Source organism: Daphnia pulex, chromosome 5, assembly GCF_021134715.1.
Source record: "Daphnia pulex isolate KAP4 chromosome 5, ASM2113471v1".
Classification (NCBI taxonomy): Eukaryota; Metazoa; Arthropoda; class Branchiopoda; order Diplostraca; family Daphniidae; genus Daphnia; species Daphnia pulex.
In genome coordinates this window covers 11360747-11374422 of record NC_060021.1, presented here as the reverse complement: position 1 = coordinate 11374422, position 13676 = coordinate 11360747, and the positions used below count along the sequence as shown (strand labels likewise).

Here is a 13676-nt window from a genome sequence, read left to right as displayed (position 1 = left end):
TGACTATTTTATTTCTTACAATACATTCGCTTACAATAATAACTATTAATACCAAAGGCACGAATTTAAATAGTTTTATTTATCATTGTTTTTCAAAGTTAAATAATTAAATAATTGAATTGAAATCAATGAAAGATTATTTTTTGCTTAAAAACAAGTGAAACTGCTGCAGTCTTGTGATTTTCTGTCCATCATGCTGGATTTGGCAGCCCGGAAGACTTCTTTCCATTGGGCAGGAACCAGAGATTCGGCAGCTCTATGGATCGCAAGTAATTAAATTCATTTTAGTAACATCGCACTTAAAAAAAAGGAGACGTAATTGAATTAACTTACAGCAACATCATGCCCTGTCCGTGCAGGGATGCTGGAACTAGTCTTCCTGCAAGACACGCAGCTTTCAGATAGCATCCGTCACGTCCCAAAGCAGCTCCCAAAGCAGCAACTCCGGCTGGGATGAAATCCATCAGATTTTGTTCGCTAAACAATTCTGTGACCGCATTAGCAGCAGTAGGTGGTGGAATCGTTGTGACGACAACTCTTGGCACTGCTGCTGTCGTCGATGCTGTCTTCACCGCATCGATCGGTTGGCTCAACTCGGGGGTAGTAACCACAGGAACAGGGTTAGCTGTTGTTGTCACCACTACTTCATCCTGTTCTGAAAATCAAATGATTTATTACATAACAATCCTGGCAATAATGATTTAAGAGCGGTTATTTACTGGTGATGGAGACAGGCGTGGTCGGTCCGATGAAGAGACGGGATTCGGGGACCGTGTCTTGTTTCTCCAATTTTCGTGGTTGTTGCGCAACAGGAACTTGTCGTTGTGGTGAAGCTGCGACTGTTGGCATTGGCACTGATGGTGACAACGGACTCGGCATAAAAGATAGAGGCCTGCTGTTAGGTCCAGCTTCAGCCGGCATGAATGCTCTGGCTGGAAGACGTGGAATGGATTCTTGCTGACTACTGGGCCATCCAAAGTTCCAGAGTTGAGGGGCGCAAGAGGCCGGAATGGCCGCCAGAATGACCAGTGTCGTAAGGCAAAGAAACAGTTTTGCAATAGCCATGTCTTGATATTGAATTTGAAAAGTGGAATATTAAAATGGCTGGTATGTTCCAGTGGAAAGGATGAATACTGAATGATGCTGTACCTTAGACAAGTCGTTTCTTTTAAACTGATTGTCAATGTCATAAAGCTCAGAACTGGAAATATGTTTTTTTCAATAATCACAGATGCAATTAGTCGATTATTGACTGTCATTGATTGAATTCCAGCAGATTTGTTACAACATGTTCTTAGAATTAAACAAAAACAGGTGTAGAAAATGTCTTATGAACTTTATTATTTCATTTTAATTGCTCCGCTGTAAACTATAAGAGTTAATGGCGAAGAGATTATGTTGCCCATACAGATAGGTAGATTATTTCACTCTTCCTTCTACGATGATTAAACTGTAATTACATTTTTGTCCCTGAGATCAAATGTTATATGTGTCAACATTTCAAATGGAAATTTTTCTTTGTTCCAAGAAAAACTTTCCCAACGGCGATTAAGGTGGGCGTTTATTCAGGTAAGTAAAGGGATGGGGTGCGATTCGTGTTAGTTTAAATACTTCACTTGGAGAAGTACGCCATTAGTTTGATAGACCCACACCCGCCATACAGTCATTGCCAGAAACGTCTCTCGTTGCTTTTTTATCATGAATAAGGTATAAATGAATTAAACTTAAAATTAATTAATTTTTTTTCATCTTGAATATGCGTTACGTGCTGTTGTTATATAATCTTTGCATTGTTATACGCAGGTAATTTTACTTGCTGCTGGGTTTTTCGCCTGTCTTGGTCAGCTTTCGACCTCTCTATTTGTTGGAGGACAAACTCTGGGACCACCGCCACCTGTTCCGGATATTCGACAATTACTTTATGCTCCAGTATCCGCAGCACTGGCTAGCGGAACGACGGTTACAGCAGCAGCGGCGGCCAATCCAGCTGCAGTGGTCAATCCGAATCCGTGCTATTCTTTGGATGCTCAGTACCCTGATCGCCCTTGTAGTCCACCTCAACAGATGCCCAATCCGGAATACTTACCTACGCCAACTTTGGCACCTTATTACCAACCGCAGGTTGTCCAGCCGGTACCGCAGTTTGCGCCTGCAGCTCCTGCTTTTCAACCAAGGCCAGCTGTTAATTTTACACCTTATCCATACTTGAATGTCAAGCAATTAGAAGACGGTAAACATTATTTTTAACGGTGCGGATTAAAATAGATACACGTAACAATTTTTATTTCATTCAGATCGGACTCCAATTACGCCCGAGGATGAAGTTCCATCGCAATACGTTTAATGCCATTTGAAAGTTTTTTTTAAATATCGTGTGACGTTCTTTTTGTTTCTTTTTTGTATGAATTATCCAAGTTCTTAAATATACATGACGAATTGATGACAAACATTTTTGCATAATACTTATTGGTGTATAAGAGTAAACTGAGAAAAGGGTCTTTTTTCGTAAGGTTTGAAGGGAAATGCTAGTAAAATTTGATATTTGGAGAGGGAAATAGTCCCAGAACAAATGCTGCTACGTGCTTACATAACACATTACATAAGTGGCTTATATAACACTCAATTCAATATTCCATGGAACATTTCAAGCGTGACATTTTTTTTCATTTATAATATTTGCCCCACTACATCAATAGTCCTATGGAATAAGGATCGGATCAAGTCAGGATCAAGTAGGAAAATAGCACATCACCAAAAATTTCGTACAAGGCTTGCAGCTATCGCAAGTATGAATATTTAATTAAATCGTGTAGAAATGAATGATATTAGTGAAACCTTGTTGCGTTCTTAGTGTGAGTATATTTCCCATTAAAATGTATTCCATTATTGAAATTAACGAGGAAATTAATCTGTTTTTGTTAAAGCTCGTCAATAATTGCGTACCTTAATGGCTCAGGATGCTGATTAGTTCCGTGAATCAGTTTGATACTAAATTATGGATGTAATCTGGTAATTCATCTTACGACGATTTAAGTCCCTGAAAAACTAATGGGTTTTCTAGAAAGGCTTTGAAGAAACGGCCAGTTCAGTTGCGCCTATAAAACACTGTACGTCTGTCGTTGTTATCATTCAACAGCCGCAGTTCATTTCAGTTGCTCGTTATTCACTAGCTCCGCTGTCACCCAACGATGTCAAAGGTATGTTTCAACTACGATTACCTTAAAAACTTTGTTATTAATTTTTAGTTTAAATTCAGATGCAGATGTGGCTCTTGTTGGCAACGGCCAGTTGTGTGATTGCTCTATCGACTGCCCGACAAGCTCCTATCCGCAATCCAGATGAATCCAACAGAAACAGCGGTTACAACAATGACTACAACAGGCCCACCAATAACCGACCCAATTATAACCGGCCCACCTATAACAATAACAACTATCAGAGGCCTTCTGTTCCAATGGAGTTGCACTTTAATTTCACATTGCCCGAAAATGGACTGCCAGCTATCAAATTGAATATGGGCGCGGTGTCGCAGTACTTGGACGAAATGTATAAGAAGATTTCCTACATGAACAGTTCGTCTGTTCCTTCGAAAATCAAGAAAACTCTGCTCGTCAATATCAAGAACCCCAACAAACCAGTCAGACCCATTCCGGCCGAAGTCTTTGCCGCCGGTTTGCCAAGAGGAGCCTTGATTCCGGGTGATGTCGTCAAGCCGTGCCGCAAATTCATCATCTCCACCTGTAACATCCTGTGCACGGTGCAGCAGACCAGCTGCCGTTCAATTTGCGATGGCCGAGTCGACTGTCTCGCAGGCTGTGAAACGAGTCTTAGAACTTGCGCCAGCTTCTGCGATTCGACTTTCAGTCAGATGGATATCAAATTGGCAGAGGCTGCAAACGCCCTCAAGGACCAAATTGAACAAATTGATAGTGTAGTACAAATCGCGAGTAAAGTACCACTGATTGATGAATTCCAAAATGAAATTCCAAACTTCAAGTTTTACTTGCCAAAGTGTCTTCAAAATTGTGGCTCCAACGCAACTTGCACCAACCAATGTCATTATATCTGTCACAGCGTATTGGAAAAGCCCATTGCACAGTACGCTCAGACTCAGTATTCACCGGTTAATTATGCACGTCCTAACGTTCCTGCTCTTCCAAGTGGCTACCCAGTTGGTTCAGGAATAAGAGAAGGTGATGGTTCCGATGTCAACGATGAGCTGCTGAAAGATGATGACACAGAAAATGAAAAACGCTAATTTTTTCGTCTAAACTTTTATTAAATTAATTTGTATTGATTTCGCGCTTTCGTGTATTATTTGTGCTGTTTGCTCGCAATCATTACACTTGTTCAACTATGACAAAAATTATTCCAACTAGCATCAGCATCAGCAGGTACGGGTTTCAACTGTGAAACATTAAATGCCCACAAGGAAACTATACTGGAGAGTCTTATTGTGGCGGTTTGGGTCCAAGAGTATAATTATCTGTGGGTTTACATTTATCTTGAGAGTGGTAAGGGGACTCACGAGTGTAACTTGAAGAGACGAAATATTTGAAACTAACATAGTCCCGATCCGTTCAGTGGATGTCGAGAACGAGTGAGAAAACCGCTTTTTTATCGCTTTTGAGCAGTTTAGATTTACCGCCCCCCCCGGACCAATTAGAAGATAGTGTCGTCTGCTTTCAATTTGTTTTCGCTCGGACACTTTTTCGTAAGTTTCGAAAAAGAGACGAAGTTTGAGATTATTAGATTACAAAGAAAATGGATCACTGTTTTTAGAAACGTACGTGGCCGTACGAAAAGTAGGACAATAAATTAAATTATAAAAATGTGGTTGTGTGAACTCTGGTGTCAAGTCTCCATGCTCTCCACTCCATGCTGTTTGGCAGGTATTTAAATAAAACTACACATGGAATGATTTGGGAGCTTAAATACTAGAGTTTAACCTGTTCCAAAGTTGTGAAATGCCTGACTAGTATTTCTCATGTAAGCCCGCTGTAGGTGCATGGCAATTTAATTGCTCTACGACTTTCTCCTTTGTGCAGCTTTGAGGCCTGAGACAGCCATCATAGCAACAAGAAGATATAGTAGTATGCAAGTTTTGCTTGTGTTGGACTGTCATCAGCAACAATCTCATTATTATCACTAGGATAACGATTTGGGTTACTTTTATTCCTGCGACCTGCTATATATTTTAATGATGCATGACTTGCACATATGACAGTGTATTCATAGAAACCTTAAATTGTCCTGTTTCTTGACAATTAGGATTTGCCCAGTGTCTCATTTTCAACTTTTCCTTACTTGTTTCTTTCAATATTTTTTTTCGTAACCCAATTTACATTTTTCCTTTAGATACACAGCATCACAATTATTGGAGAAACTAGGATGTACTTCCCCTTCCTTAAATCTCCTCTGTTCTCATGTACATCAATGTGAGTGCATGGGTATATTCACAAGGACGTCCTTTTTCTTATCCCGCCTGGCAGGTCCAACTTTTCAGCGGATGGAAGTCATGGAACACTTGTGGATGCCTGAGCCTGACCGTATTCTCGAGTCTTTTAAAAGGTAGAAAACATTTATTTATATTCTTTTTGACTATTTGGTGGGATTGATTATAAATAGATCAGGCCCAGTTTTGCACCACGCAACTTTGTCTGTGGGTTTAAACAAGAAAATTCGAAATTTTTTTTTAACTTTAAACACTTTTTTTAAAAAAAAGCAAGGTGCAACCAGAAAATTATATGACCAAGAGGGACCTGCCACCACATTGGCATCTCCTGGTTAAGTAAAAAGAGAAAATTATACAGGAATGTGTTTTTTTATTGGTTTCTGCCGTTTGAACATCAAATTATGGACATTTGAAGGACGATCGATTGATTGTGCCGTTAATGATGTGGATGAGTCATCATATTGTCTTGCGGGATTCCCACCGGCCACCTAGACGAAGGCTACTGACAAATTGTGATGTCCAATCGTGAAGTGTTTAAGTTTACTGACGCCAAAATCGATAGGAAAGCCTAGGTTGCTTTAACAAGGTTTTCCATTTTCCGTATTACCATTGTCATTGAAAATGGACTTCATTAGTACCTGGTAGTTTTTTTTTCTTTCGTTGCCACTTTTCCTCCACAAAAGTATTTGATCATGAACGTTGCGCAATATTTATTTTTTTTAAACGACCTTCACATTGGAAATTCCTAACCTTCCCCCTTAATTTCCGTAGTGTGATTTTTATAGTAGCTTACTTCATTTTCCTTTTCTTCGTCCCAAGGACTTTGTGAAAAGCCCAGAAATCTGCTGATGTATTTGACCATAGATAATGACCATGATTCTAGTCGCTTTCACAGTCGTCACCTTTTCTACACTTCATCGAGTCTCTTGATCGCATTTCCAATATGGTCTAGAAAATTAAAAAGGGCAAGGTTAATCAAAAAACGAATAAAATATAATCATGAGTTTTTTTGTACGCCGTGAGCTCAACCTTCCGGAATTAAGTGAAACGCAATTAAGATTATTTTTGTTTGTGGTTTGAACTGAGTTGCCCTTGACCACTACTTCAAAACACCCATTTATATTTGAAATGCGATACTAGAGATTGATTTAAATAGCAGCAGACTATGTTGAATGTTAATGATACAGAAGCTTGCGAAGATTTTGTCAAAGTGTTAACCGGTTCTCGTGAAATTTACAGTTTTCTAATTCTTCTTCTTCTTGTTCTCATTCCAGAAATAATTACACTCGTTCGAAACCGGCCAATTTTCCAGAAAACAGGTCATTATTTCTTTGTCTATTAAAAACATCTCAATTTTCTTACGATATCAGCTAGACAAACAAAATTGGTTCGTCAATGGAAAGAATGAATCGATATTCAGTGTTTTCGTCTTACGTAAACAGAGTCTGTATAGACCCGCCTCTATTTTTTGGCCGATACACTCTGCTATCGTTCAACCGCGTTCAACCACGTTCAACCACAACGGTTGCAAATTTACGTATCTCTAATAATTATGGTCAAAGCAACAGTCTCTACAGCCCCATATGAGTTTGCTATAAAAGCCCTGGATTTCTTCACCAACAAACAGTGGCGATCTAACTCGGTACGTGTGCAGATAGTCGAGAGCAATCCGTGTGAAAATCTACCAACCAACAAAGTGAGTTCTAACTGTTAATTTTAAGTCAATTAATGTTGAAATAATGCTAATCTTAATTGACGAGAGTAGATTCACGATAACCATTCATTCATGTGATGCTAGAGCTCTGAAAGTCTTCTAGTTAAATCAAATTTCAGCCAAAAGCGCTGCAGAAGCAGAGCAGAGCAGAATAAAACCCAACAATTTTTCGGTTTTTATTCAAATAGGTCAAGAGTCTATCACCAAATTCACACGGAGAATGGACAGCGCAGAATTCCGTCAGCGCGGTCGAGAGATGGTCGACTACATCGTCGAGTACATGGAGACGTTGGGTGAGCGACGTGTGACTCCTTCCGTTGAGCCAGGATACCTTCGTGAAATTATCCCGAAGAATGCACCCGAAGAGGGTGAAAAATGGGAGGAGATCATGTCGGATGTGGAGTCTAAAATTATGCCCGGCGTAAGATCAAACATGTTTATTTTTAAATATTATTATGCTTAATAGGTGAAGACGATGAAGTAATCATCGTACTTCGCAATAAAGAAACTTAGATATTTACGTAACCGTGTGCTCCTGAATGTGACAGGTTGCACATTGGCAGCACCCGCGGTTTCACGCTTACTTCCCATCGGGTAATTCGTTCCCGTCCATTCTTGGTGACATGCTTTCTGACGGCATCGGGGCCATTGGTTTCTCCTGGGTAAGGCCAATCATTGTTGTTAAATTGAAAAAAAATATTCGAGACTGAATTTCACCACCAATAACAATCTGAATTCTAATTTAAAATGCAACCCATTTGAATTCCTTTTTCATACAGGCCGCCAGCCCCGCTTGCACTGAACTAGAAACGATCGTTTTAGATTGGCTAGGTAAATGCCGTAATGCTTTCTTTGTATAAGTGAAATAATAAAACTTATGATTTCTTTCACTCAGGGCAAATGATCGGCCTTCCGGACGAATTTTTATCCTTTTCTGATAACAGCAAAGGCGGCGGTGTCATGCAGGTAATGTTTCGAAGACAAAATATCATTTATTGCCACGAGATAAATATTCGTTTTTAATGTGTGCGCATCACTTTAGTCTTCGGCTAGTGAATGTGTCTTGGTTAGTCTTTTGGCTGCCCGTGCCCAAAAAATCAAAGAACTCAAAACATTGCATCCATTCGTCGAAGAAGGTGTCCTGCTTTCAAAATTGGTCGCTTATTGTTCGAAGGAGGCTCATTCATGCGTTGAAAAAGCGGCAATGATTGCTTTCACGAAACTGCGTATTCTTGACCCCGATGAGAACTTGAGTCTGCGAGGCACTACTCTGGCTCAGGTATAATCAGATGACTTGGCATTTTCTGATTTTCGTTGTAATGCGGTTTCAAACCCTAATAATTATCTTTTAAGGCAATCGAAGAAGATCGAGCGCTGGGTTTGATTCCGTTCTTTGTTTCAGCCACATTGGGAACCACTTCCTGCGTCTCATTTGATAACTTGGCAGAAATCGGCAAGAAAAATATTCCTTTTTTTCCCAACAATTACGAGACAGATTTAATTATTCTTAATTTACCGATAGGTCCGATTGCTCAGGAGGCTGGAACATGGCTTCATGTCGATGCAGCCTATGCTGGTAATGCGTTCATCTGCCCTGAATTCAAATATTTAATGGACGGCATTGAATTTGCAATGTCTTTCAATACAAATCCTAACAAGTGGTTGCTAACCAACTTTGACTGCTCTACTATGTGGTGAATACTTTTTCCATTATACTTTCAATTTACTCTTATTATTTTCTAATTATAACTTAAATGGAAAATTTAAGGGTCCGTGATCGCTTCAAGTTAACTCAAGCCATGGTAGTAGATCCACTTTATTTGCAACACAGTCATTCTGGAAAAGCTATCGATTATAGGGTAACAATTGTTTATTGCTATAAATTTAAAATTATACTAACTATTACGGTTGGATATGACGTTGCTTTTTGTTAGCACTGGGGTATTCCTTTGAGTCGCCGCTTCCGCGCACTTAAACTATGGTTTGTCATCCGCAATTACGGTGTAGCAGGATTGCAAAAATATATTCGCGAGCATTGCCGTCTGGCCAAATGTTTTGAATCACTTGTTAAAGCCGACGAGCGCTTTGAAGTGTGTAACACTGTCAAGGTACAATGTCCACATCAAATAACTACCAATTAGTACACTAATCATAAACATTTTTATGTTTGCAGATGGGATTAGTGTGTTTTCGTGTGAAGGGTGACAATGAACTGAATCAGAAACTTTTGTTAAACATCAACGCCTCTGGTAAACTGCACATGGTCCCGGCTTCCATCCACGGACGGTTTATCATTCGCTTCTGTGTCTGCGCACAAGATGCCAAGGATTCTGACATTGAATACGCGTGGAACGTGATAACTGATTTTGCGACAGAGTTGCTGAATGAAGAGGTCAACCTAAGTAAATCTGTAGTTTCTCTGGATGGCCTGGAGAGCTGTGATGAGGAGCTGGTTCAGCATATAGATCAACTGGAAATTTCAGAGCTGATGGATTTAATGGAAACCGTACAATTCCCTATCCAAAAACCTCACAGAAAGCACGGTAGTTGGCTAAAACTACTTGGAACCAGAGTTAGAAAAATTGTGAAGAATGGTGATTCTCATTGAATGTAAATGTCTTTTCATTTTCGTCTTGGTGCAACGTGAAAGCAATTCCTAATTTTTTCTCGCATTCTTCTCAAAATCGGTTGAAAAAGATTATCGTTACCGGACACAGCGTCATGATATATCAGGTGATGGAACAAATGGAAATTTGGCAATTATTTCATATTCACATATTTTTGTTTAAAAATCATATGAAATAAAATTGATCAAAAAAAGAAAAATGTACTTTCGTTATTGTCCCCGAAATTGTGAAAAGATAACAAAACGGTGTTTTTGTTTGAAAATCTTGTTTTCCCGGGTTTTTCTGTATTCTGACTTCTGAGGCGTCTGCTGTAAACACTAAACAGTAACAGCTACACACATCGAAGTAATTCACGTGTGAAAGTCTATCGATGTGCAAGGTTTTTTTGCTGTGACTTACGTGGATAATTTTCTAATTGTTCCGAAGTAATATTTTCTTTCGATTAAATTTCACCATGACTCGCCATCCTTTGACGTTTCAAGTTTTAGCGCAGTGCAAAACAACTAAAGCAAAATGCTCTCGAATGACGTTACCTCACCACGTTGTTGAGACACCGGTTTTTATGCCAGTTGGTAAAAGAAAACAGATATTATTATTTTTTTCATTCAATTAAAAACAAGACGAAGAAAAATTACAGAAATGTTGTCTTTTTTCAGGAACACAGGTAACACATCAACTCGGAGATGAATAATTTATTGGTTCCGGTAACTGATAAAATGCCAGACGCTTAAACAACATGCACTTTTTATTCTAGGGCTCGTTAAAAGGTATAGTACCTGAGCAATTGGAGCAACTTAATTGTCAAATCTTGCTTGGAAATACATATCATTTAGGGAACAGACCGGTAAAGCAATACAACAAATTCAATACAAAATTTGAAACTGTGCTAATTAAAACAGGGCTTACACTTTTTAAAATAATAGGGCCCTGATCTGTTGGAGAGTTGTGGTGGGCTGCATAACTTTATGGGCTGGTCCAGAAATTTGTTAACTGATTCTGGTGGATTTCAGATGGTCTCGTTACTAGAGCTAGCTGAGATCACAGAGGAGGGAGTGAAATTTAAATCTCCTTATGATGGTATTTCATCAAATCAATGTAAAAAACTTAATGTGTTAACTTATTTGTTTACTTTTTATAATTTATTGAAGGAAGTGAGTGTTTGTTAACACCTGAGAGATCCATAGAGATTCAAAATGCTATTGGTGCAGACATCATCATGCAATTGGATGATGTAGTAAGTTCAACAGTATCAGGACCTCGAGTTGAAGAAGCAATGCACAGGTAACTGATTTTATAAAGATTATATTATTACATAAAGAGTTAAATTGACAAGATTATCTATTTTCTAGAACTACGAGGTGGTTAGACCGCTGTTTGAAAGCCCATAAGCGGCCGGAAGCTCAAAATCTTTTTCCTATAGTTCAAGGGGGCTTAGATCCGAAATTGCGAACTGAAAGTGCTAAGCAATTGATGGACAGAGATGTTGCAGGTTTTGCAATTGGTGGTTTAAGGTATATTAAGTTAATATTATCAATAATTTAAGGAGAATTTTGCTAACTCGACTGATCGAATTCTTTCTTTAGTGGAGGCGAAGGAAAGGACCAATTCTGGAGAATGGTTCATTTATCTACGGATCTTCTCCCAAACGACAAACCAAGATATCTAATGGGTGTTGGGTTTGCTACTGATCTCGTAAAAACATTTATCATAAGCATTTAAAAAAAGTGGAAATAATTTTTTTATTCTTTAGGTTGTTTGTTGCGCCTTAGGTTGCGACATGTTTGATTGTGTTTTTCCAACACGAACAGCTGTAAGTTATTTTTTAAACAACATAAATATTTCATTTTTGTAACTTCGTTAATTTCTTAAGAGATTCGGGTGTGCACTGGTTGAAACTGGACAACTGAATTTGAAGTTAAAGTCTTTCGCGCAAGATTTTCGCCCTATAGATGAAAACTGTGAGTGCTCCACTTGCCGACGTTATACAAGGGCGTACCTTCACACCATTGCAACGGTAGAGACTGTAGCTTGCAATCTTATTACCGTCCACAACGTTGCATATCAGCTAAAGTTGATGCGTAATATTCGTGAGAACATTTTGAAAGGGACTTTTGTCGACTTTATCTTTAATTTCATGGATACCATGTACCCAAAAAAGGATTTTCCTGTTTGGGCCACGGATGCTCTAAGAGTTGTCAATATTGATTTGTACGAGCGTGGCAGTATGCACAAGCATCAACAGGTTGATTGTTAAAAAATGTATTTTAAACTTGAAAAATAACAAGTGCGCTGGATCTGCGCAAAATAATTTGGATGTTGCAATTGTCACATTACATTGGAAAAATGGCAATGAGACAGCATTGTTTTTCTTTGATAATTTTCAAATCTAAATGGATCCCTTAACCCAATCAATTTCTAAAGTTGCTGGTCCAGACTGTTTATGCTCTTCATAAACTCCACCATAGTATTGAAAGCCAAAACTGGTTATGTTGGTGCTATCTAGAGGTTCTGCATTCTGCAATGGTTGGCCTCTCCAATAGGGTTGGAATTTGTTAAGTGGTAGATTTAGCTCTTGAAATTCATTTGTAGCAGTGAAAAATTGTTCATAGCTTGGAGATCCATCACCCACTTCACCATGATGCTTAAGAATGATTTTGAAATTAGTTGCTTGACCTTGTCCTCTTATTTTCATTCTTATGGAAGAGAAACCAGACAAATCAAAGTCCACTGCTGTACGAACTCCAGCAAATCCTGCTCCATTGGGCTGAGGATTGAGCAGAGCAAAGAAAATTGCTCGCTGAAAGAGTTGTGCCTTCTGAAGCAGAATTGTAGCCTTTGACATTCCTGGCTGGCGTACTCTATAATAATAATGTGGTTACTTGAATGCAAAGTATTATTTGTAAAGAGATATTACGTGTCAGATGATTCAATCCAATTACTGACATCAGCATTAGAATCAGTGAAATCAAAGAGGGTTACATCTTCACCAGCATTCATGCAAGCTTGATTCCTTGAGCTGGAACAAAAAATAAGGAAATAAACAATTTGTTAAAACTAAAACTAAATGTAACAACTTCTGCTTACGATAAAGTAGAAGTCGATAAGCATGCCACTGACGAATGATAACTTGATGCTAGAGTTCCAACAAGGATAGCTCCCGCAACTTTAAGCCCAATATTAGCAACCATTTTTTGTGTTCCAGAAGAAACCAGCGCTTTTATCAATATAGTTATTTGAATACTAGCTCAACCACAACAAAGAACAAAAAGTGCACCACTGGGAAAACGGAGAATCATCTGAGTATTTTGCAGACACATAAAAAAAGTTTCTAAAACTTACGTCGCTCATAATTTATTTCCTAGTAATATTGAATTAATGGAATTTTCTCTTTGTCAAAACTTGTTTATTATTATTCTTACCCCCAAACCCCCGAAAAAATGTATAAATAAAAAAAAATCACCTTGAATTCATACCGACGATAGCTCAGATGGTAGAGCGGAGGACTGTAGCGGCAATCGAAATCCTTAGGTCACTGGTTCAATTCCGGTTCGTCGGAATCCTTTTTTCTTTTCAATTTTAATGTCCGTGTACAAAGTTCATTAAATACACAAATGATAGTTTTAAAAATATGTTCTTCACTTTGTTTTGACCTGGCTTAGTTACAATTTCAGCTCATTTATTATTTCTGCAATTTTTTGTATTTTTATTTTCATTCGTTTTATTTTTAGAAACAAATGCGAACTATTACAATATTTGACGAAAACATCCGCACAAACTAATTCGCGCGCTGCTCGCTTCCTTAATTCCACCCAACCGAGTGCAGTGCTCACTCTAATTTACAACATACAGAGATTGAGATACACACCATTCTTCTAATCTT

At 38.6% G+C, this 13676-nt stretch overlaps 6 protein-coding genes and 1 non-coding gene across 10 annotated transcripts; 5 read left to right on the top strand and 2 right to left on the bottom strand.

The window, feature by feature from the left end:
• Positions 1 to 82: 82 nt before the first annotated feature.
• LOC124194019 lies at positions 83 to 1351 on the bottom strand. Its single transcript, XM_046588028.1, has 4 exons — positions 1150 to 1351; positions 720 to 1067; positions 334 to 655; positions 83 to 256 (listed from the first exon to the last, which is right to left on the bottom strand). The coding sequence occupies exons 2-4, from the start codon at positions 1063 to 1065 to the stop codon at positions 148 to 150; spliced, it is 777 nt and encodes a 258-aa protein (XP_046443984.1). The 5' UTR covers positions 1066 to 1067; positions 1150 to 1351; the 3' UTR covers positions 83 to 147.
• A 221-nt stretch (positions 1352 to 1572) lies between these two features.
• On the top strand, positions 1573 to 2447 carry LOC124194021 (LIM domain-binding protein 3-like). Its single transcript, XM_046588030.1, has 3 exons — positions 1573 to 1707; positions 1804 to 2230; positions 2295 to 2447. The coding sequence occupies exons 1-3, from the start codon at positions 1699 to 1701 to the stop codon at positions 2342 to 2344; spliced, it is 486 nt and encodes a 161-aa protein (XP_046443986.1). The 5' UTR covers positions 1573 to 1698; the 3' UTR covers positions 2345 to 2447.
• A 661-nt stretch (positions 2448 to 3108) lies between these two features.
• Positions 3109 to 4360, top strand: LOC124194017. The gene is made up of 2 exons (XM_046588027.1): positions 3109 to 3197; positions 3257 to 4360. The coding sequence occupies exons 1-2, from the start codon at positions 3189 to 3191 to the stop codon at positions 4256 to 4258; spliced, it is 1011 nt and encodes a 336-aa protein (XP_046443983.1). The 5' UTR covers positions 3109 to 3188; the 3' UTR covers positions 4259 to 4360.
• A 308-nt stretch (positions 4361 to 4668) lies between these two features.
• Positions 4669 to 9990, top strand: LOC124194015 (tyrosine decarboxylase-like). 4 transcript variants are annotated; one of them, XM_046588024.1, is made up of 13 exons: positions 4669 to 4892; positions 5359 to 5571; positions 6730 to 7151; positions 7358 to 7590; positions 7718 to 7831; positions 7949 to 8000; positions 8065 to 8135; positions 8212 to 8448; positions 8523 to 8622; positions 8692 to 8863; positions 8938 to 9028; positions 9104 to 9277; positions 9343 to 9990. In XM_046588024.1, the coding sequence occupies exons 4-13, from the start codon at positions 7390 to 7392 to the stop codon at positions 9775 to 9777; spliced, it is 1647 nt and encodes a 548-aa protein (XP_046443980.1). In that variant the 5' UTR covers positions 4669 to 4892; positions 5359 to 5571; positions 6730 to 7151; positions 7358 to 7389; the 3' UTR covers positions 9778 to 9990. The 4 variants fall into 4 exon arrangements, with proteins under 4 accessions (XP_046443980.1, XP_046443978.1, XP_046443979.1 ...); XM_046588022.1 differs by having other exon boundaries at positions 4681 to 4892; positions 6730 to 6774; positions 7024 to 7151; positions 8523 to 8863; positions 9343 to 9983; XM_046588023.1 differs by lacking the exons at positions 4669 to 4892; positions 5359 to 5571 and having other exon boundaries at positions 5725 to 6774; positions 7024 to 7151; positions 8523 to 8863; positions 9343 to 9983.
• A 110-nt stretch (positions 9991 to 10100) lies between these two features.
• Positions 10101 to 12149, top strand: LOC124194016 (queuine tRNA-ribosyltransferase catalytic subunit 1-like). The gene is made up of 9 exons (XM_046588025.1): positions 10101 to 10368; positions 10453 to 10460; positions 10551 to 10640; positions 10720 to 10873; positions 10945 to 11077; positions 11146 to 11307; positions 11380 to 11488; positions 11547 to 11606; positions 11667 to 12149. Exons 1-9 carry the CDS (start codon positions 10251 to 10253, stop codon positions 12048 to 12050), a joined length of 1218 nt encoding a protein of 405 aa, XP_046443981.1. The 5' UTR covers positions 10101 to 10250; the 3' UTR covers positions 12051 to 12149.
• LOC124194020 lies at positions 12040 to 13049 on the bottom strand. Its single transcript, XM_046588029.1, has 3 exons — positions 12881 to 13049; positions 12711 to 12812; positions 12040 to 12654 (listed from the first exon to the last, which is right to left on the bottom strand). The coding sequence occupies exons 1-3, from the start codon at positions 12982 to 12984 to the stop codon at positions 12183 to 12185; spliced, it is 678 nt and encodes a 225-aa protein (XP_046443985.1). The 5' UTR covers positions 12985 to 13049; the 3' UTR covers positions 12040 to 12182.
• A 219-nt stretch (positions 13050 to 13268) lies between these two features.
• Positions 13269 to 13352, top strand: Trnay-gua. The gene is given in 2 exon segments: positions 13269 to 13305; positions 13317 to 13352. It is a non-coding gene; the product is annotated as a tRNA-Tyr (tRNA).
• Positions 13353 to 13676: the final 324 nt, after the last annotated feature.

Excerpts from the sequence above, each read along its gene's own strand:
- LOC124194019 (XM_046588028.1), bottom strand. The coding sequence starts at position 1,065 with ATGGCTATTGCAAAACTGTTTCTTTGCCTTACGACACTGGTCATTCTG. Across the intron at positions 656-719 it reads CACGCCTGTCTCCATCACCA|AACAGGATGAAGTAGTGGTG; the intron begins GTAAATAACCGC and ends TTTGATTTTCAG. Across the intron at positions 257-333 it reads GGACAGGGCATGATGTTGCT|AGCTGCCGAATCTCTGGTTC; the intron begins GTAAGTTAATTC and ends TGCGATCCATAG.
- LOC124194021 (XM_046588030.1), top strand. Across the intron at positions 2,231-2,294 it reads TGTCAAGCAATTAGAAGACG|ATCGGACTCCAATTACGCCC; the intron begins GTAAACATTATT and ends TATTTCATTCAG.
- LOC124194015 (XM_046588022.1), top strand. The coding sequence starts at position 7,390 with ATGGACAGCGCAGAATTCCGTCAGCGCGGTCGAGAGATGGTCGACTAC. Across the intron at positions 8,864-8,937 it reads TTTGACTGCTCTACTATGTG|GGTCCGTGATCGCTTCAAGT; the intron begins GTGAATACTTTT and ends GGAAAATTTAAG. Across the intron at positions 9,029-9,103 it reads GAAAAGCTATCGATTATAGG|CACTGGGGTATTCCTTTGAG; the intron begins GTAACAATTGTT and ends GCTTTTTGTTAG.
- LOC124194016 (XM_046588025.1), top strand. The coding sequence starts at position 10,251 with ATGACTCGCCATCCTTTGACGTTTCAAGTTTTAGCGCAGTGCAAAACA. Across the intron at positions 10,874-10,944 it reads ATTTAAATCTCCTTATGATG|GAAGTGAGTGTTTGTTAACA; the intron begins GTATTTCATCAA and ends AATTTATTGAAG. Across the intron at positions 11,078-11,145 it reads GTTGAAGAAGCAATGCACAG|AACTACGAGGTGGTTAGACC; the intron begins GTAACTGATTTT and ends TCTATTTTCTAG.
- LOC124194020 (XM_046588029.1), bottom strand. The coding sequence starts at position 12,984 with ATGGTTGCTAATATTGGGCTTAAAGTTGCGGGAGCTATCCTTGTTGGA. Across the intron at positions 12,813-12,880 it reads TTATCGACTTCTACTTTATC|CTCAAGGAATCAAGCTTGCA; the intron begins GTAAGCAGAAGT and ends TTTTTGTTCCAG. Across the intron at positions 12,655-12,710 it reads TGGATTGAATCATCTGACAC|AGTACGCCAGCCAGGAATGT; the intron begins GTAATATCTCTT and ends TTATTATTATAG.